The 21,841-nt window shown below is 41.7% G+C and overlaps 2 protein-coding genes across 2 annotated transcripts; one reads left to right on the plus strand and one right to left on the minus strand.

The window, feature by feature from the left end:
* The first annotated feature begins 307 nt into the window (after positions 1 to 307).
* Positions 308 to 12,081, plus strand: CCDC176 (coiled-coil domain containing 176). The gene is given in 11 exon segments (XM_009319476.1): positions 308 to 478; positions 1,107 to 1,169; positions 3,041 to 3,184; positions 4,394 to 4,474; positions 4,855 to 4,925; positions 5,337 to 5,478; positions 5,888 to 6,387; positions 7,875 to 7,989; positions 8,275 to 8,278; positions 9,256 to 9,307; positions 10,904 to 12,081. Coding segments are annotated over 11 exon segments (1,464 nt in total). The 3' UTR covers positions 11,025 to 12,081.
* On the minus strand, positions 11,576 to 21,259 carry ALDH6A1 (aldehyde dehydrogenase 6 family, member A1). The gene is made up of 11 exons (XM_009319384.1): positions 21,190 to 21,259; positions 20,750 to 20,824; positions 19,194 to 19,355; positions 18,521 to 18,599; positions 17,654 to 17,956; positions 16,820 to 16,941; positions 16,381 to 16,570; positions 15,511 to 15,692; positions 13,859 to 14,038; positions 13,561 to 13,659; positions 11,576 to 13,118 (listed from the first exon to the last, which is right to left on the minus strand). Exons 1-11 carry the CDS (start codon positions 21,241 to 21,243, stop codon positions 13,014 to 13,016), a joined length of 1,551 nt encoding a protein of 516 aa, XP_009317659.1. The 5' UTR covers positions 21,244 to 21,259; the 3' UTR covers positions 11,576 to 13,013.
* Positions 21,260 to 21,841: the final 582 nt, after the last annotated feature.

Consider the following 21,841-nt stretch of genomic DNA (forward strand, 5'->3'; position numbering starts at 1 on the left):
GGACGGCGTTACTTCCCCGCTGCCAGTGCCCGTCCCGTCCCCCCCCGCCCCGGTGACAGGCAGCCGAGCGGAGCGCCTGCTGGGCCGGGTGAACGTGAGGCAGCAGTGCGCCCTTGGGGCGGGAAGGCTCTTCGCGGGCTGGGCTGCGAGAGGGAGGCCTCGCCCCGGTGCCCTCCCTGCCCGGGACCTGCTCCCTCACACAGGAATACGGCGTCCAGTTTTGCTCCCCCTCAGTACAAGGGAGAGAGCACGAATATACCGGCACGAATTCGGGGAGGGGTACCGAAATGTTTGGGGGCTTCAGCACATGGTGTACAAGAAGAGGCTGAAGCGTTTGAGCAGCTTGAAAAAAGAGAAAGCTAAGGGGGAACCCACTGGTTTTAGCTACCTGGAGAAGGTTTTAGAGAAAATAGAGCCAAAGTCTACTCAGAACACAATGAAGAAAAAGAAGCCCTATGCTGTGGCTTCCATTTCCTCTGTCGCAGATTATTTCACTTTAGTCCTATTCCTACTTTTCTAAATCCAAGTACCAAGCAAAACCCGTTTTCAGTTAGAAAAAGAAACTGAAAAAGGAAACTGAAATTAAATTATTTTAACATCCTCTTTGTTGAATGAGAAGATACAAAGCTCTCATCTCCAAGACATTGGTACGGTCAAATGGTAGACAATTTTCTTGCTCACGTCCCACTGTTTTCTTTCAGCCTATGCAGTATAGAAGATCTTACTCTGACCTTTTTCCAGCTGCCTGTTTTTGTATCTGTCTTTTTTTCTCCTTTTCTAAACTACTTCTCTTAACACTGCACCACTATCCAAAACAGTAAGGGAAAAACCCCGCTGTCCACATAGTTTCAATTCTTCAGTAGAGTCACAGATCTCTTTGTATCTAATACAGGTGGGTTTTTATAGTTTAAGCTTACATTATTTCCTATGCTTAACACAAATCAAACAGTTTTAAACATGGTTTAATTGACCTGAACACTGCAAACAAAGGACCTTTCCCTTCTTTCTATGTCTTCTCATAATCAAATTTGAAGAGAAGAACACAGCAAGGATATTTCCCCCCCTCTTCCCAACCCGTTACTGTTTCTTGATTTCTCTTTTCACAGATTGAGAAACTGAAGCAGGAGCGGATTGATTTGAAATGGCAAGCACGAGAAGAGAAGCAGCTGGTGAATGAACTTTTCTCTTTGTCCTCAGAACGGGATCGTCTGAGCAGGCTGAAAAGGAGTTCTGATTTTAGTATGAGGAACAAGCTAGGGCAGTTAACTGTTACAGGTTTTGATGCAAAAATATTGCATGAAGAAAGAACTTGAAAAAAACCAATGGTGATGTGGGAGTTATCCCATTACTCTGTAGTATTATTTCAGATAGTAGTAGGAATATTTTATAGCATCTGAAATAGTATTAGGAACCAGCTGGGTAACGGTGAGGCCAGACGCACAGCAAAAACATGTTTCATTTTTACTGAGATAAACAATAATGACTTTAAATTCTTTTAGTTCTCCTTCATTCATTACTGTTGAACAAGAATTCTTAAAAAGAACAGAGAAAATCATTATTTGTTAATCTGGCTTCAGTAAGAAACACAAAACTGTGCTCATCTGCACTTTAAGACAGTTATCTCCCAAGGATATTGACTCCCCAAGGAACTTTCTCTCGCCCTCAGATTATAAAGAGCAGAAAAGGCTATAGACGATGGATGTGGTGGTGGCTGGATGCCAGGTGCCCACCAAAGCCGCTCTATCGCTCCCTTCCTCAGCTGGACAGGGGAGAGAAAATACAACGAAAGGCTCATGGGTCGAGATAAGGACAGGGAGATGACAGCAATTACCGTCATGGGCAAAACAGACTCGACTTGGGGAGATGAATTTATTGCCAATTAGAAGTCAGAGTAGAGTAATGAGAAATAAAAAACAAATCTTAAAACACTTTCTCCCCACCCCTGTCTTCTTCCCGGGCTCAACTTCACTCCCAAATTCTCTACCTCCTCCCCCTGAGTGGCGCAGGGGGATGGGGAGTGGGGGTTGTGGTCAGTTCATAACACGTTGTCTCTGCTGCTCCTTCCTCCTCACTCTCTTCCCCCACTCCAGTGTGGTGTCCCTCCCACAGGAGACAGTCCTTCACGAACTTCTCCAACATGTGTCCTTCCCACGGGCTGCAGTTCTTCATGAACTGCTCCAGTGTGGGTCCCTTCCATGGGGTGCCGTCCTTCAGGAGCAGGCTGCTCCAGCGTGGGTCCCCCATGGGGTCACAAGTCCTGCCAGCAAACCTGCTCCAGCGTGGGCTCCTCTCCCCATGGGGCCACAGGTCCTGCCAGGAGCCTGCTCCAGTGCGGGCTTCCCACAGGGTCACAGCCTCCTTTGGGCATCCACCTGCTCCAGCGTGGGATGGATCTCCACCTCCATAGGCTGCAGGTGGATATCTGCTCCGCTGTGGACCTCCATGGGCTGCAGGGGGACAGCCTGCCTCACCATGGTCTTCACCAGGACGCCTGGAGCACCTCCTCCCCCTCCTTCTTCACTGACCTTGGTGTCTGCAGAGTTGTTGCTCTCACATGTATCCCACTCCTCTGTCTGCTGCTGTTGTTCCACCACAGTTTTTTTCCCCTTCTTAACTATGTTATCACAGGGGTGCTACCACTGTCGCTAATTGACTCAGCCTCGGCCAGCAGTGGGTCTATCCTGGAGCCGGCTGGCATTGGCTCTATCGGACACAGGGAAAGCTTCTAGCAGCTTCTTACAAAGCCACCCCTGTAGCCTCCCTGCTACCAAAACCTGGCCACGCAAACCCCATACAATGATATTATGCACGTTGCTTTAAACTTACTATTCCTTTCTAGACTTGTTATTTTACTGGAGGGCATCTTCTGCTGAGTTTGCAGCATTTCTTCTAATGATGAATTCCTTGTGTTTTTTAAAACACTGCAGCTCGGCATAATTTCAGACGTTCAGTTTGGCGTGCTCTGTGTTTTATGTTACAGTATTTGATGATTGGTTTCTCTCATTTTGCTTTCCTCTTATTGAGAATTTCTGATTTGCAGGCAGACTGTTATGCCCAACAAATAAAAGAACTGGAAGAGAAGTTTCAGAAAAAAGTTGGAGAAATTGGCCAAATTCAATTAGAACTGAAATTAATAAAGGAGTTCCACAGGGAGAAAGCAGCTATGGAGAAAGAGCTGGAAGATGTAAGTTTGTCACAAATACGTGTTTGCAATATTTATTTAAAAAGCAACTCTTCTGTCTGCATGGTCGCAGAGAGTTTGGGAGTGGAGAAGAGACATGGCTGGTTTACTGGATTGTTTTCTTTACAGTTTACAGAGAGTGAGGAAAAGCACTAGGTTGATAAAATGAGAGTTCTGTAGCCAGAAGTGACTTCTGTAATGGTCCAGTGCTGTAGGATTGTTTTTGGTTTTTTACTCAGTGACATGGAAACATACAAACATACGTGGATGGACTAGAGCATCTAGTACACACTTTAAAGATATGTATGGAGGACCTAGCAATTGACTGTAAGCAGAATAACTGACTGATTTCTCACTAATCAGCTCAGTTAGGATGTGAATGCTAGTATTGTATCATCATTTCAACCACATAAGCCATTTAGAATATAAAACTAGGGACTGTCTTTCACTAAGCACTTGTATAGCGCATGACCTAATCAGAGATACTTTGGAGATATAATACAACTATTAAATAGTAGTATTGCCTGTAAAACATTTCAGCCTGGTATAAAAAAGTATCCCAGCTGACTGATGACATGAAAAAAGTGCCTCGAGCAATTCAAGTGTCTTGCTGACTCAGCTCTACTGGAATTTTTTTCAAGCACAAGAAGGGGCTTAGAAACAACACCAAATTCTTTCCGTGGAGACAAATGATTGGTCAACAGCATTTGGATTATTAATATACTGGAATTTTTTTCAAGCACAAGAAAGAACGGACTTAGAACACCAAATTCTTTCCGTGGAGACAAATGATTGGTCAACAGCATTTGGATTATTAATATATAGCTGCTTTTAAGCTAAGATATCAAATGCAAGTTAGTCAGGCATTTTTCAAAGAACGCTTGAGGCGTTGGACTTTGATCTTGATGGCTGAATGAATAGACAAAGTAAAGCAGATTTCTAAAACTGAGCATTAAACAGAGTGACAGAGTGTGTGTGAATGACTGACAGTGATGTGAAAATACGGGCACAGGTGAACTATGAAGGGGAAGCAAAGCAATAATACAAGTCAGAAGGTTAAGTGAATTTTATAGATAGTGTAAAAATTTGATGAAGACTGTGGGCAGTGCCAGGAAAGACTACCAAATTCCTCCTTGCAGAGTACATCCACACTTTTAGTTATATGGCTGAAGTAGAACGCCATTATTAAAGAAATTTTGTTTTTTATCATAGTTAAAAGAGAGTATGGAGATTTCAAATAGGAGACATCAAGAAGTGGTTGTGAGATTGGAGAGGAGGTTTCTTGAAGAAAAGGTAAAGACTGACAGGCAGTTAAAGAAACCTTTATTAGAACAAAATTACTTCTCCCACTGGCTACTCCGGTTTATATAGTTTTCACAGTTCTTTACTGAGCATTTTAGAATTTCCCATGTCAATACAAGTATGATGAATGAGTTGGAGGCTGGGTGCAGCTTTCCAAGGAAAAACATGGGATGTCAGGATCCCAGAAAGGCTGTATTCTCCACTTCCATCAGATACTTCGGTGCCCTCGGGGGTTCATTCTTTCTCTAGCAAGGAGCTGGGTGAGCTGAAAATTGTGGGTGTGATTTTAGAATTTACACTGTTTGTTTGAGATTTTAGCTTCAGTAGCACAGGTCTCATCCAAAATTTAAACAGGCTTTTCTCCCTTTCAGAAAAGACTGGAAGATGATGTTGAGAAAAAGCAAATAATGATGGCAGAGACTGCCCAGCGTGAGGCTGTTTTGTAAGAAACACTTGCTTTTCCTGTTTTCTACTTTACAAAACCATTTTAGCACTGTGTTCTAAATAAGTTGTCCATGTTACTACATGGGCTTTGAAGGGCAAAATCAGTGATGACCTAGGCTGTTTTTATATTTCAAATATCAAGATGATGTCAGCTCTTACATTTAAACTGTAAGACTCATGCTGTTTCCAGGGGAGAACTGGAGGTAATATTATCACAATGGTACCGCTGTTTTCTTCATTCTCCCAGTCCAGATGCAGGACTAGAAGCAAAGCTATGAAAACTTGGTACAGACCTGTAAGAATTTCACAGTTTAGCTCTGAAATTAGGACACTGAGGTATTGATTTTAATATAAAAAAAGCAAGAAAGGTTGTGATTAAAGCTCTTGGATTTTGTTTCCCTCTGTCCAGGCAGCTGAACAGCACTGGGAGAGAGGTGTTTAAGAATGTTCGTCTTCACGGTGCATTTGCTTACCAGCTGAAAGAGATAATGGAATTGCAGAAAATCAAACAGAAGTTAGAAGAGGACAAAACTCTTCTGTTACAGGAGAAGGTTTCTGCTCTGGTTTTAATTCTGTTTCATTCTCCTCCAGGAAGGGGTACATCTGGATACAGATGTAAATTTACTGAGACTAACCTCTCCCCAGCCAGACCCCTCTGCAGTTACTGAATTCGGAGTTGTCTGAAGAAGAGCTCTTCTTCAATCTTAATTATGGAGGAGAAAGAAGGAAGGGTTTCCTATGCTAGCCCATTAAGAATAGGTCTCTCTGTAATGTATACTACATACCAAGCCTCCTTTATCTGGCTTCTCTTGCAAACAAAAACGTGATTCCAGAGAAGTATTCACTTTCCAATGTGAAGGTGCTAGCACGTTTACTACATTGTCAGTATTGGGGGGGGGAACACCTCCAGATTTGGTGCAAATGAAATAAAAGTCCAAATAATTTCTTCTCATCTTTTAGGAAACCAATGAGGGTTTGATTCGAAAAAAGGTCCTACAGATCAATCGCCAGAAAGCACAGATTGGAGATCTGCAGCGTAAAGTGGAAAAGCTGGAGATGGCCTTATGTCGCATGACCAGAGAATCTGTGAGAGAGTCTCAGAAAACACAGCATCAGGCACTGATAGAAAACCAGGCAAGCATGGTGGAGATCAAGAAACTGCAGCAACTACTAGAAATGAAGGATCGGGAGATGAACCGAGTGAAGAAACTAGCCCGGAATATCTTAAATGAGAGGACTGAGGTGGAAAGGTTCTTCCTAGATGCTCTGGAACATGTGAAGCAGGAGATCATATCCAGCAGAAAGCACTATAAGAAAAAGGCCCAAACTGCCTATTACAGAAAAATGATGGAGGCTTGCGCAGGGAAGGAAGAATTTCCCAAAATCAAAACATTCAAAAGCAACATAAATAGCACAAATAGTGTGTACAGAGACCTAGAGGAAGCAGGGAAATGCTACTGGTATTGAAACATCAAAAACTAGTGTCTATCTTCCTAGCACACCCGAAAAATACCCATTGCGTGATAATATTGCCTAGACTTGGAATTCTTGTGGAGGCTTCTGTAGTGAGAATAACTGTATGAGGTGTAATATCGTATCAGTTAGTCATGACTTTGTGGGCACCTAATTTCAACTAGGCTATCACTTTTTGGTCATTATTTCTATGGATTAAATTAAAGATAAGCTCAAAAGAGTTCTTTGCATATTCTGCCATGTGCTGTGGAATTTGATATAGAACTTCCAGTACAGATGTGCTTCTGCAGTTTCCTTTTAATAATTATTGTTGCTTCTCTAATCTTTTTGATTTTGTAGGCATTGCTGTTCTGGCATTGCTCTTTTGTTCTTTACTCACTCCAGTGAGCAACAACACTGAAGCCTAAAAATTACAATTAAGATGCTAACAGCTCTTTACTATGCTGCCAATCATTTTAACAGAAACATCCAGTAGATGGCAAATCCAGTCTTTTTTCAACTGTTCTTCTGTATGTCAGAGGCCCCAGCTTTGCATTGTGCTTTCAAAGGTTGTTTTCCTCAAGCTTCGTAATAATCTAAAAATTACGCCATTACATGAAATAAACACTGACATATCAAAAACAAGATCACATGCAGTACAGTACTGATTGACAGGATTACATTTTATAGCGAATAAAACAAAATCTCAGATTTATAAGTGTGAGTATCTCAGAATTTGTATTAGGATGCAGCTTAGTTCAAATCAGGACTACACATGCCGCAGTGGCCAGGATTACAGGTCTCCAACCTCCTGCTAGAAATCTGTGCCTATAAACTGCAGCAGTGTCCAGGCACTTGGATTTTAAGCCATAGAGTTAAGGTCCCTCAAAGCTGAAGTTTGCATACATCCTTGGTGAGAGATCAAAATTCTCCTCCTCCCAAATAAAATGTTTGCTCAGTGTGCATTGGCTATTGAATAACTTGGCGACACACAATCGGTCGGAATGCTTTGTTCAGTTCAGGTTATCTTATCTCAAAAATGATACAGCAGAAACACTTGGTGAAAAATCAGAGGTGAAAGTAGTTATTGAGATCTAAGGAAGCTTCTTGGAGCAACAGAAGGGGGAGACTGGAACCGAGAATGAAAATTGGTTATATGTATTGACCCTTTTATATATGAACAGGAGAAGCAAGGGAAGGACAATGTACTTGAAACTCATACACTAATAACCCTCCCCCTCCCAGTGTTTATAACCACTACACATGTACCAGAAATCACTGGGTTTGTTCCACTTAGTTTAGAGAGCCATAGATTTAGAAGTCGAAAAGACAGCACTGTGTGTTCAGATTTATTTTTTGAATTTGCATGCTATGAATAGCTGAACAAGAACAATGCAGAGCTAGAATTTAAAACCTGTTTTACACATACAGAATGCGTGAGAGAGATGCCTTTGACGTTTTCTTCTAATACATTGATCTTTTCTGTGTTTTTCAGGGAAAAAATCCAGTTCGAAAAAGTGGATATCAGTGAGTTGACATGGGAACAAAAAGAACGTGTTCTGCGATTGCTTTTTGCCAAAATGAATGGCACAAATCCATGGTAATATTCTGTTTTTTCAGTAGGTGAATGCTGAACTTTTCGTTTTACAGGAGTTGGGCTGATAACTCCAGGTCAGGGGGTTCCAAGAAACTCTGAATCTAACATAGGAATCTAGCTAACTTTGCGGCTTGGTGTGAGATGCTTTAACCTTTTGAAAAAGGTGGTTTGACCTTTTGAAAAAGTTGATACCTTATATACTGGTTTTGGACATGCACCAGACTATACTGTTAGATCTTTGTGTGTAGTATCAAAAGAAAAGCAAGTGGAAGTAAATTTTGGTAGTGCTGAGGAAGAGAGAAGTGAGGAGAATTAATTTTGCTCAGTGTAGTGGGATTAATTTTGTTCAGTCATTAATGAATCCCTATCCATCTTTACCAAACAAGGAAATAATGTATATTGTGACAGTTGCACTCCCCACATATATTTCCTTTTAATAAGAGTACCATAAAGCAATCTGCCCAGTATTAAAAAGTACAAATATCCACAACCAGATTATTAAAAGTGTACATACTCTATGGCTCATTGCTGTCTGCATAAGAAACTTGGGAGCATGAATTTAGAGATACCTAAAATACGGCTTTCACTGGAAATTCAAAGTTCAAACAGCATTAAATATATTATAATCTGTGAACTGCGGCATAAGAGGGCCCAAAGAGAAATCTAAAATGCTATGATTTTAATGTCGTTTGGGGAGACCTAATGCTTAGGGTGGAATGTCAGCTTCTCTGTGTTAAAAGAGTTTATTTAATTTTTTAAAAATTAAATTTAAATTTTGTTAGCAAAAGTTACATTAATAGAATTTTAGGAAATTTTGTTAGGGTTATTACAGTGGAAGTAAGAAATGTATAATTAAGTGATTCATCTGTCAGCTTTTATGGTTCCAATTTATGCATGGGTTTAACTCCTTTTATCAGTATTTGCCAACATACAAGAGCACACATAAAGCTGTAGAGTATGAAAGCTCAAGCAAAGGAATACAGACACTTCATTTTAAGTCGACTTATGATTAAACCCAGTTTTTTAAAAAAGATTTGTTTGTTTCTCCTCATTCCCTTCTAATTGTAATGATTTTGCCACAAAATACAGAATTCCATAGTGAAGTGAACTCACGTTTGATTCATAGTGCGGATTTTGGGGAGTGTACTGCAATAGCTCAGGTGCCCTGGCATTCCTTGTTTGCTGTTCGGTTTAGAAAACAAGCATGGTGTGGGATTAGAAGCCTGGCTGAGCGTAAATCACCATTAGATGAGGATTACTTTGCCCTGTGCCACCAGAGTTTTGGCTACTTCAGCTCCAGCTCCTGACGATACTAAAGAAGAAAGGAAAATTTGCTAAGATACTGAATTATACCACACTACCTAAAATCTCCTCAGTCCTGGTTATATATAAACAGATGCAATTGTCTCTCTGTCATCCCTCCCACTTTACAATACTTTGGTTTCTCTGAAGATCTATATTAGTGTGTCTATATACAAATAAATGTATGTGTGACAAGAGAGAGGAATTTTTTCTTTATTTTGAAATTTCCGGTCATGTTGATCTTTTAGCAGCAGGCATTTAGACTAGGCTCTCATGAAAAAAACTGATCTCATGTCCCCGTAAAGCTTCCTCTTATTGAAAAGCGCTTTATTATTTTTGGAGGATTCTCTTGTGAAAGGCCATGATCGCACAAGGAGATGCATTTTCAGCTAGCACAGCGAGTTTTGATTAAAAGGCAAAATCTATTAAGCTGATGCTGCATTCAGTATAGAATCACTTAGAGAAAATGGACCAGGACGAAGATTCGTATGCCTGATTTTCAGATACAGACTCGGATACAACTATATCGCTAATTATAACACTCCAAGGCAAGCAATATCAACTTACCCTGGAGGAATACGTAGGGAGGGGTTCTGGCATGCCATTATGTCAACATGAGGCGGTCAAGCACACAAAACAAAATGTCATACTCGGACGTCAAATGACCAGATAAAGTTCATAAGCAGGAGCCCTGGAGGGATTTATATGGAAAGATGAGAGACACCTCCTTTGGAGAGGCAGACAGCCACTTACAGAAACAGGAGTGGAAGGGGGTTGTAGCCTTCTTTTGCACAGGCAGGGGGAAAAAAGCAGAAGTGGAAGCCAAAGGGCCCAATTCTCAAAGGTGGTTAAACTATTTTAACACAATTTTTGGACTTAAGAGTATCAAATAGCTTTGAGAATCTAGACTGCAGTGCCTTCTAGGCAAGAAACAATTTTTAATAGGCGGCAAAGGGTTGACTATAAAATTGTATTTTAATAGAGTCTAAAGAAATTTATTATGAGATACTTTATACTTAGATTATACTTTTGTATAATATAGAAGATATATTCATTAGCTTAATTTTTTATAGTGAATGTTGAAATAAAAAGGAGAATAAACAGGCGGGTGGAACAGCAGTGAGCTGAGGCAGCAATGAGCTGATCAACCAGCATCTGCAGCTTGATCTAAAAAGGCGTTTCATTAACTAAAAAAGGCAGATACAAGATTTGTCTTTCTAGTGCAATCATTTAAAACCATCTGTTTAAAAAATGCTGTTGGAAATGCAGATAATCAGAAAAGATGTTGGCACACAAATGAAAAGATTATACAAGTGTCTAGAACAGGTCTGGAGACAGTGCGAGGGTACTCCTGCAATTCTTCAGGGAGCAGGTAAGCTTGGTAATAAAGACCACTTTTGTTACAGGAGAAGCTGGATTTAGAATTTCTAAAGGAAAGATATAATGGGTTTTAATAGGACAACAGAAAAGTCAGAATAGCAATACTGATTAGGAAGAAAATTAAGGCATTTTGAAAGCCAATGGCTGTAGACAGTATTAGAGGCTGTTAATTAGTATTCCTTTCCCAGGTGCATGAATGAATGCCAATGTCTTAATGGTGATTTACCTAGAATGTTTTACCTTTGCGGCACAGAAAATACTTCTCCCAACCTAATATTCATTACACAGCAGGCCGAATTATCAGATTCATCATCTTCTGCAGTAATCCTTCCGCACATTCAGATGTTAACACTGCAGACAGAGTAAGGCAGCTGTACACGTTGCATGAACGACAGCCACAGCAATTACCAACTCATCTGCACTTTTTATTTGGGAAGGTGTCTTGTGAGCAAAGCTGCGCATTCTAAATCCCCTGCCTGCTGCACTGCTGCTTTGACTACGCGTTTGAAATCCATCTGCAATGTAGTTATTTTCCTCCTCCTTAAAGTAAAGATTTTATTCTTTCCCAAGCCAGGAGCTCGGATGACCCTGTACAAAGCACTAGGATTTGGACTAGTGGTTAGAAGTCTCTATATACGTTGCTATAATTTGATGAAGATATATTTTCAGTTTGTAATAGAGTAATTTACACGAAGCTTAAGAGTTTTTGTGATCGAATGATGTGTATGTGGAAACAGAAACAAGGCATTCCCTGAAATGCTGTATGAGGAAATTGGTACAGAGGTCCCTGAAATACTGTAAAAGGCAGACGTATACATGGATTACAGGAGTCACAGATCAGCCTCTGCAAAGAGGGGAATAGTCAACATCACACCTATGTAATGTCTTGCCAAGGAACAGTCGTATTCTGCAGAAATGTATTAGCACGTTTTTAATTCGTAATCAAATTGCGAGGTGAGAATTTCCCTCTCGGGTATAGCAGAGGAAAAAAACCAAGATATAAACATTAGTGAATGCACAGCAATTGCACTAATACATAACTGTCAGTTACAAGGCATCTTCACCAGAAGGCAGGATACGAAGTGTTCACATTCAGGTTGTTTAATTAGAACAAGTAATGGTTACAATCATTAGAATAATATTATTTTCCATGGGTGCTTGAATGAGTTCCCTGCAGATCCCTCATGGCTGCATCATCTTCCAGGAACCAGGAATAAAAATACAGGCTCTCCAGCTCCAAATGCACAGATTCTTAAAAACAGGGTATAGCAAGTCTTACCCTTCTCTAGTAATGGGACGTGCAGTCCCTAGAGAATATGACTGTGTTTGAGCGAGTGTGACAAGGAGTCAATCAATCAACACAAGAAATACAGCTATAGTCAGGAAAAGAAACCAAGAGAACAGGCCTGGCTGCTTTGTGATTAAAAAGCGTGTTCTTTCCTCCTACTGACCCATCTACTTACTCTTCCTTCCACCCAGACCCACATGATGCTGTGACGCGAAGATACGTATACATGCTTGTGTTTCTGCTTCCACAGTTTCATTATGTTACAGGACCTCTAGGCACATATCTGTTAGCGCAGTAAAAAGGCACCAAACAACTTTCAGGTATAACGGAATTGCCGGCGAGCTGGAGAATACAAGCCACATGCACAACAGGAACAGAAGTTTTCAAGCTGTCAGAGGCACGGTGAATGTCACTGTACCATACAGGAATTTCTTTCACCCTCAGACAAGCAATCAAACATGCTTTCCTGAAAAATCCTTAAAAAGCTATTTCCCAAGTGTTTTGGAAACTGCTCAACAGATGAAAGACTGACATTTTCAACTCCCAAACTTGCTGCCTTCATTGTCTGTAGTCACTTCTACGAGACACCCAAGGTGTCCCAGTTATGTCACTCAAAATGAGTACTCATCTTTTGAGTAAGGTGAACTCAAAATCTTAAGATGTAAGATAAAGAGGTAAAGAAAACTGCTACAAGATGTAGCCAGGAGTGAGTCACTAAGGCTAAAGATATTGAAGTGGAAACCAGAGTAATGTTCAAGTTCAGAGGGTCTGGAAAGAAACAAAAATTAAGAACAATCTCACTGTGTGCCCTTTCAGTTAGACAAGGTTGTTTCCTCTGTGATAGGTTGTAGGAAAAAAACTGAGTTCAGCTAGCCAAAAAACACTGACAGCAACAGAAAACCCAGACTGTGCGTTACATGAGCCTGCCTGATCGGCACGGAAACAGAGGTCCTTGAGAAAATGGAGCTGTCTATTCGTTCCCAAGGAAATGATGATAGTCAGGACAAAGCTGGGAAGTGCAGCATAGAAGGAGAAGCGTACCAGGAACAGCATCTGCAAAGGCTGATTTAGTTTCCCATAGTTGGCATAACCACAGCAGGCTTGGTAACGGTGGCATCTTCCTCTTTCCATTGAGAAATGACAGTTTTCAGCTGTGTGTAGAACTGCACTCCCTGGAGGAAAGGAGAGACACAAGCAGCAGATGTTTGGCCTTACGAGTTCTTCAGGTCTGCACTAGTGGTGTATCAAACAGTTTTTGCGTTGTGTACAGAGGGCTGAGTTTTCCTCTGCGGGAACAATTCCTGTCAGCCTGTTCCTTCTACCGGTTCCCCAAAGATTCTGGTTCTGTGAGAAAGCTTGCTACTTAGTTCTTGCTCCCTTCTCAAATCTCCTAAAAAAAGACTTGCTTTTTTATATTTAATTTAAAAAAAAAAGGAATTGGCTATTGTAACATGCATTATGGTGGCTGTGATCACTGGCTGGTCTTCAGTTTCCTGATTGAGATGGCTTCAAAGTCTCCTTACTAATGAGGTCTGATGACCACCTCCCCATTGCCATTTATAATGTGATTTATCACAATTCAACCCAATAGAGTACTCTGTATGAGTAAGTTACCTGCTTGCCATAGAAATTGGTGTCTCCTCTGAAAGAAGCACGAGAACCGGTGAAAGAGAACATGGGCAGAGGTACTGGGATTGGAACGTTGACACCCACCTAAACCAAAGGAAAGCTGCCATATTAATCACAAGAAGTAGCAGATTGCAGAGCTCTCTCCAAAACCCACTGCATTTTGTTTCCTTAAATCTGAGGCTGGGTACTGTTGGCGGAGTAGTCAGTGATTAGTCACTACAGCTGGATGGCTACCCACTGTAAACGGTGAGTACTAATAGCAACAATTCTAGCTTGAACATACCTGCCCCACATCTACTAAGTGAGAATATTTCCGAGCTGTGGCTCCATTGGTGGTGAAGATTGCAGTTCCATTTCCATAGGGGTTATTGTTCACCACCTTAATGGCATCATCCAAAGTGTCTGCTTCCAGAACCACTAAGACGGGCCCAAAGATTTCCTCCTTGTAGCAAGTCATGTTTGGCTGCCAAGACAAACAGCAGAAAAAGCAGCTTGTATGTAGGATATAATAAAAATATCCTAGTAAATAGGCTATAATAAACACGCATGCCGCTAATGCTCAGGATATTCCTAGGATCACCCATCGTACTGCATTGCCACGGGCCATCCTTCAGTCCTCCTTGCCTTTTCACCATTTCCCATGCCCTGCCGTCTAGCTAGTTCACTAAAGAGGGTACCACTTCTCATCTCCAGAGCGCTTTCTGCGTTTACTGCCTGCCTAACCTCACTTACAGGTCTGCTCTGACCAAGGCCGATTAAGACGGGGATTAATTCAGGATAGTTTACTTCAGTTCTTGTTGACAAAATGACTAGAATCTGCTATCCTTTCCAACTCAGTGTCCAGGATTCATGTCTGATAATTAGCAACATCTGACAAATACAAAAGCACCAGTTGGAGCGTACTTTAATCACTAATAGCTAATACAGCAAACTACAAAACATTCATTTGACAAATTGTAAGTTTTACGTGGCTTAACCACTGTATAAGAAAACTAAGAATCACAAAATCTCAGTGAAACTTTTACTTTTGAATACCTCACAATATTTATGACACATCAGAGGAAAGTGAAGTACTTTGTTTAATGAAAATAAGGCAAGAAAATTCTGAGAGATTAAAAGTCTGAATTATATAATAGCATAAAATCAATAAAATCCTAAGAATACAAAGTACAATAGCAGAATTATCAAGATTGGTTTGCTATCATGCAATCACTCACCAAAAGGCCCACGAGGAATCGAATACTTAAATATTAAGGAAATCATACCAGCTAATTGCATAAACATAGAAGAATGAATTTGGGTATGAAAACTCATGTGGATGTGTAGCTGGTAAAGAATATTCCCCCATAGTAGTGTCCATCTGTTGCACACCATGCATTATATTGAGAGGCTGACTCAATGAAGTTGTGAATACATTCAACAACAAAGAGATTTTGTACCTTATCCTATATTATTCTCGTGAAGATTTCCACAAATACTTAACTTTTGTTTCTGCAAGTCCTTAAACTGCAAACTGCAGGAATGTATAACGGAGGAAGGAAAATGGCAAGTTTGGCTGTTCATCACACTCTTCCTTAGGCATCTGCTGCTGGCCATTACTACAGATAGTACGCTATGCTACTACAGATAGTACACTATGCTCGACGGACATTTAGTTTAACACAGTACAAACTGCCCGTATCTTCTTTTATTTGGCTGCAATCCATTCAAGTTAAGATCATTAACCTCATTCAGAGTATGTTGCACTACTGCAAATTCTTTTATCACCTCCACAACAGCATTCCAATGAGCCCTTCATTGCAATTGTGCAAAGGAAGGCTGAGCCATTTATAGGCTTTCCACCTGGTGATTATTGATTACTGACTGATTTGGTTAACCCATTTTTCAATTGACACTACAATATACACTATCAAGCACTGGCTTTGGTCATCTTACCTTGACCTTGGCAAGGATCGTTGGCCCAACAAAATTGCCATTTTCATAGCCCTTCACTTTGATATTACGTCCATCCAGAAGAAGGCTGGCACCTTCTTTTACTCCTTTCTCAATCAGATGGCAAACCCGTTCCTTAGCTTGGGGACTGATTAGAGGCCCCAGATCTGCTCCAGGCTGGTCTCCTGTGAAGAGGCAGAGATGCCAAGTTTTTAACCCTGACAGCTTCCTCTTCACAGGCATCATGGAGATAACTACACTGGCACAAAAAATCTGAAAATTCTGATGTTTCTGAGACACAGAACAAAGATTTCAGACATTAATGAACAGAAGTAATAGCCAAATAAGAGAAGTCGTAAGCACAAGCATAATTTTAGATCACTGGGAAGCCAAAATTCAACAACAGATTCTTTTCAGAAGGGAAACTTCTCCCCTTTGCAGGACTTTATTGAACATAAACAAAAGATAATTCTCCTAGAATTAATAACAGTCTAGATTTCCAAAGTACTTGTTTCCATTTTTCCTTTTTATTGCATGCTTACTACAAATTGGAAGGGTCTCTAAGTGAGGTTGCTATATAAATGGTAGGTTTGAGTTAAACATAGGACATAACCTGAAAGCTCCAGTTAAAACAAGACCGATCCTGTAACCTTGCATCACAGTCATACTGCCAAGCCTTCCTACATATTCCTAACTCCAAGTCTAGGGCTGTGTTTCCCAATCCAGACAATCTGCTAGCTCCTACCCCTACACATCAAACCTATGGTGCCAATAGCTCCAAGGGACGCACCATAGTATGGCAGATACACCGACCTAAAAAGCTACAGTTGTACAGAAGTGAAGTACCTCATAAGAAATTATCACAGTCTGTACCTGCATTTACACGTAGATTTTTGGCTCTGTCCACAAGCTCTGGCAGCCATTTCTGAGCTTCTCCCACCAGAATTGCTGTAGACAGGGCCATGCAGCGTTGGCCGGCTGCTCCAAAAGCAGCTCCAACCAGCTGGTTCAAGGTGTTCTCTTTATTGGCATCGGGCATCACCACACCATGGTTCTTGGCTCCCTGAAATATAACACGTACACAGTTTCCCATTATTAACCACTCCAGCCCACTTCTTCTCTAGCCCTCTGGCAGTATCTTCATATAGTAGCTATGACTCTGCTACCAACAGGCTGGCAAGAAGGGCAGCCTCATCACTTAACTATCAGTAGCAAAGTCAGCTTCTGCTGCCGAGTGGTGTGATCCCTCTTAACATTCACAGGAGACAGAGGCAGTCTATGTGCTGAAGTGTGCTCCATTCAGAGGCATTACCATGTTGGCCTGGACTCTCTTGCCATGCCGGGATCCTCTCTCATAGATGTACTCGCCAGCCTGATTAGATCCCACAAAGCTGATTGCTCTGATATCCGGATGGTCACAAATGAAATTCACAGCTTCAAATAGGAAATAATACATTATAACTGTGGTGCACAAATGCTTCCCTCTGTTCCCATCCCCACAGTGCTAAATCTATGTATCTTTCTTCTTATCTAAATTCTTGCCTCTGTGTTTCCTACATTGGAGTTCCCCCGCTGCCTGTCTATGCATCGCTCCACTAATTTCTCAGCACGTGTACTCCTGCCCCTGTCCTCATACACCTGGCTCTCTGCCATCTCTTCACGCTTTGGGCATCTCCCAAGGTGCCCGAGCAATGCCGAAGCAAAGTTACTGTTGTCTATTTGTATCCTCGTGTTCTGAAGCTACTTGTGGGCTGTAAAAAATATCATGTTAGGAGCTAGAATGCTGGCATCCACTGCATATTCCGTGAGGCATTTAATTCTTGTTTAGGCTTCCTTGGGAAACCAAGATGATTTATCTACTTATTTCAGTCAGAGCTTAGGTTGCTAAATAGAATTTGAGCACCTACATGCCCTGGGAACTCTGACCCCAGCCTCCAAAATTTTGTCCATCATATCTCCTGCAAGATTTCATGCAAGATGGCAGAGAATCTCCCAGTCACCTCCCTTCACCTCCATCAAGAGGGCTGAAGCATCTGTCCAAACCTATCTAACAGCAGCAGTATGAGACTCTCCAAATGGTACCTCCGCTGAACATATACCACAACATTAACACACTCCAGCCACCTCCCAAGAGGGCTATTATTACCTTCATGTTGTCCGTGGATGATATTCAGGGTCCCATCGGGGGCACCAGCATCCTGAAAGAGCTTGGCAAGGAACATGAGTGCTCCTGGTACACGCTCAGATGGTTTCATCAAGAAGGTGTTTCCACAAACCATAGCCATGGGGAACATCCAAAGAGGAATCATGGCTGGGAAATTGAATGGCGCAATTCCAGCACACACGCCCAGAGGCAGACGGTAGGTGTAAGTGTCCATGTCTTTAGTGATGGAGGGCATGGTCTCTCCCAGTATGAGGGATGTCACACTGCAAGCATGTTCAACCACCTCTGCAGCAGAAAGGGCAATATGCCACCGGATGATCTGTTAACAATTAGTCCCCGAACTCCCTTCTCACCACTGCCTTGACCCAAGTCTTTCTTCCAGCCTCTTTTCCCACAACTTAAAACTCACTGTGCTCCAGAAAATCCCTTTGCTCTGCCAAGCACTGTGAGCTCACTGTGAATGGATTCTCTCTTGAGTGCATTATATGTCATTGTGACAGGAGCACAGACACAACAGCCCCAGTAAAAGAAGCACAGGTATAGTATTATTGTACCACCTGGGACTCAACCTTAGACATCTGAGCACAAGCAAGAAGTTCTTATCCCTTTACAGCAATCTGTAGTCACTCCTAGGAAAAGGGAGGATCTAACAGCTTGGAAATGATTTAAGGAAACTCTACCTAAGGGAACTTTTCAGGTTAGAGTTACAGTTACCCCTTTTCTTTCAGTAGGAGGCTATGAAGGGAGCTACATGTACAGACTCCCAGAGCAATCAGTCGCTCAGGAGACCTCCTCCCTTCCTATCGGTTCTCAAAGCCCCTTTTTTAACAGGAGGAGCCAGCAGCTTACGGAGGCCTCGGAACACATCTCCCTCAGCATCAGCCAGGGTCTTCCCTTGCTCAAAGGTGATGAGTTTTGAAATTTCTTTCTGAAAATGGAAAACACGAAGTTTATGAATGTTAGCAAAGTGCCTGCCCATGAAATAGGGTGCAGGGATAAGACAGTTTAACAGGGAGTTGAACATCACAATGAACAGACTGAGCAGAACCTGGAAGAGCCTACACTGACCAATTTGCTCCTTTTAGACAAGAAGCCAATAAGCCACACGGGTGACATTTTAGAAAAAACAACCATGGGTTGGCTTGCACTCTACAGCTTCCATGTGTCACGCCACAGACACATCAAAAAAAGCATTCAGGGAAATCCAAAGACATAGTAATATACTTCTCCCACTTGTCTTTATCAACTGGCACATTCTACATAAAGGCTGAAAGTTCCTCTTGTGGTCTTTTGGTAAAGGGACAAATGCAGAATACTACTCCCTAAGAAGCACTGCCTCTCTGTCCCATTCGATGGAGAGTGCTTTGCTACACTTCTCAACAACAGTGTCTCAGTTGGCTCCTCAATCATGGCAACAACGCCCCATCAAGAACTCAGTAAACCCTGAGACTCTCAATTTAATTCCTAAAGTCAGCTGCAACGCATTCAGCAACAGCCATTACACACAGCTGTGGTGTCTCACCAGATTGTCTTTGATGAGTTGTTGATAACGCAGGAAGATTTGCTGGCGACTCAAAACAGATGTTTCTGACCAGTTCCAAAAAGCCTTTTTGCAAGAAGCCACAGCTGCCTCCATCTCACTGGCTGTGGCTTTTGGTACACGGCCAACCACTTCATTTGTGGCCTGAAGGAAAAAACAAACTGCATCAAAACTCAACTTCTTCCATCTGTCCCTGCCAACCAGTCAACGGTCCTTTCACACCACACACCTAATATCCTTGTTTTACAAGAAGCTGTACTTCTGAGGGGAGAGCACAAAAGAGACTCCTTCCCTGGTGCACACAAAAGGCCTGGGCTACAACTGGAATAGTTCTGAAAACCTGCACTCTACACTTCCCAAATTAGGCACCCAGAAAGCTGGAAATCAGCACTGCATTTGCAAGTTGGAGTTGAAGTGACTTGTCTGTTTTGAAGCTTCTAGAGCGTGTAAGGCAAAGGTTTCTGTGGACTGTGGTCTTTTCCCTCTGCATCATCTTGGCTCACCTGCTGTCCCTCTTGCACATTAAATGAGGCAAGGTTCCTTTGGAAAAAGCAGTACATGACTCTGCAATTGGCACTGATGTTAGTTTACCTAGACCACTAGGCCAAAGTAAGATTTTTACAAGCAACCTTAGTTCTACAGTATTTTAACTTTAAAAGCTTGTCTTTGCCAGTTTAACCTCTTTCTAATGCACTCTTAAAAATTAAGTCTGCTTTGACATGACAAAAACATTAGGTACATCACTAAGAGAGAAACTACTCAAAACAAGAGAAAGAAAATTAAACAAGAACATTGGTCACCACACAGAGACCAAATGAGCTTCATGAACATGGCTCGCTGCTCTGATCACTTCCACAAAGCAAATCAAAATAGAGCTTTACAGAGAAAAGTTTTAGAAACTGCTGTCCAAATGCTTACTAGGGGGGTCAGAAGGGTCAGAATTCTGACTGCAACCTCATTTCCATTTGTCTTTGTTGGAGGACTCAGACAAGTACAAGTGCTACTAATCTAAGATTATTTTGCCCTGCATAGCATCCAATCTCTAAATTCACTGTGAATATTGTGGCTCACAGACAGAGGCTCTCTGAAAGAAGAGGACCTTCAGCTGTCAGGATTTTTTTCCTTGGTCTGAGAGTGATATCAGTCTCTATTAGGACTTCACATTCAGCTGGCATCAAATCACACCTGGTTGATTTCACATACAGGGTGAAAGAAACCCTTCAGAAATTAGACATACTGATCACAGAGCCTTTCTATGAGCAAAAACCAATGTAAGTGGAGTTCAAGCTTCCTTTCCGGAGATCAGGGTTTTACTACACAGGGGAGATAAAGGAGGTCATGACTTTCCTAAGACTGACATTTCATGTGAAAAGGAAATTGAGAAGCAATTACACAGTGCTAAATCCATCTTAAGCTCCAAGTCTAAACCTTTCTCAAGAAAGGTACGTACTTTCTCCTTTTGCCAAATGCTTGAACAGAGGCACAGACCCTTGTTGCACAGTGATCGCCAATATATGAGCTGAGACCATTTCACTTACCGGGTTATGGATATCGATCCATTCAGTAGTTTTGGACTCAACAAACTTCCCATCAATGAAGAGTTTGGTCGTTGGCTGTGGAGGACAAAACACTGGACAGTAAGTGATCTTTGCCTCAAGGTGCCTAAATACCAGTGTGCCTTATTACACGCAAGCCTTCATCATTTACCGCTATGCTGCCCACTAGAGTCCAGATCCAGTATTTGCGGCAAGACCCAGCTAACTGCTTAGGCTGAAATTTTTCATGCTCTCTGCCCCATTTTTCTCTCACTTTACACCAAAATGGCCAAAATTCTTTCTAAAAGCAGTTATAGAAAAAATACATTGCTATGCTTATGTTCAGAACTATTTCAATCTACTTAATCACCCAATGTTTACTAAGTTAGAAAATTGAAAAACCACAACTCATAAATGCTCAGAAGAAACAGTTAATAGTTCACCTTGTGAAAATTCCAGGTACCCAGTGCACACTTTACTATGTGTTTCCTTCCCATCAAGCCACTAAGTAGGTTCATCTCTCCAGCTCATAGCGACAGGCAAAAAATTGGACCTTCCCCGCTCCCCACTTGGTCCTGTAACCAAGAGCAAGGAACCTGCATCTGCTGAGTTCACAGTGACTGTCCTGGCAGGCAGCACAGAAAACAGAACTTTCCAACTCAGTTGCAAAGGAGAGAAAAGGCAAGTTTGAAATAAGGAGTTCAGGTTAAACATAGGGCAGAAGGAAAAGCAGAGGTAGAAGCTGTAACTAGCACTGGATAGGCAACAAAACTGTATCATGCAGGAAAACAGATTGGGATTGTATAAATTAAGAAACTAGAAACTAGGAGTTGATACTGGAAGGTAAGGAGAGAACTAGGAGAAAGCAAGAATCATGTTGCTTTCAGTTAATCATGTCACAAAACAGTGGCTTGGGGAGAACAGATAAGAGAAAGGGGAAATGTATCTGCTGTGTGAAGAACAGAAATGGGACAGATCAATAGAACTGGGATATAAACCCAAACATATCGCGGAACTCTGTGAAGAAATTAAATTAGGATGTGGAATTATGAGAGGGAGATGAGGATTGGGATGCTATCCAAGGTGTAATGAAGG

Source organism: Pygoscelis adeliae, unplaced genomic scaffold, assembly GCF_000699105.1.
Source record: "Pygoscelis adeliae isolate BGI_AS28 unplaced genomic scaffold, ASM69910v1 Scaffold71, whole genome shotgun sequence".
NCBI classification, from domain to species: Eukaryota; Metazoa; Chordata; class Aves; order Sphenisciformes; family Spheniscidae; genus Pygoscelis; species Pygoscelis adeliae.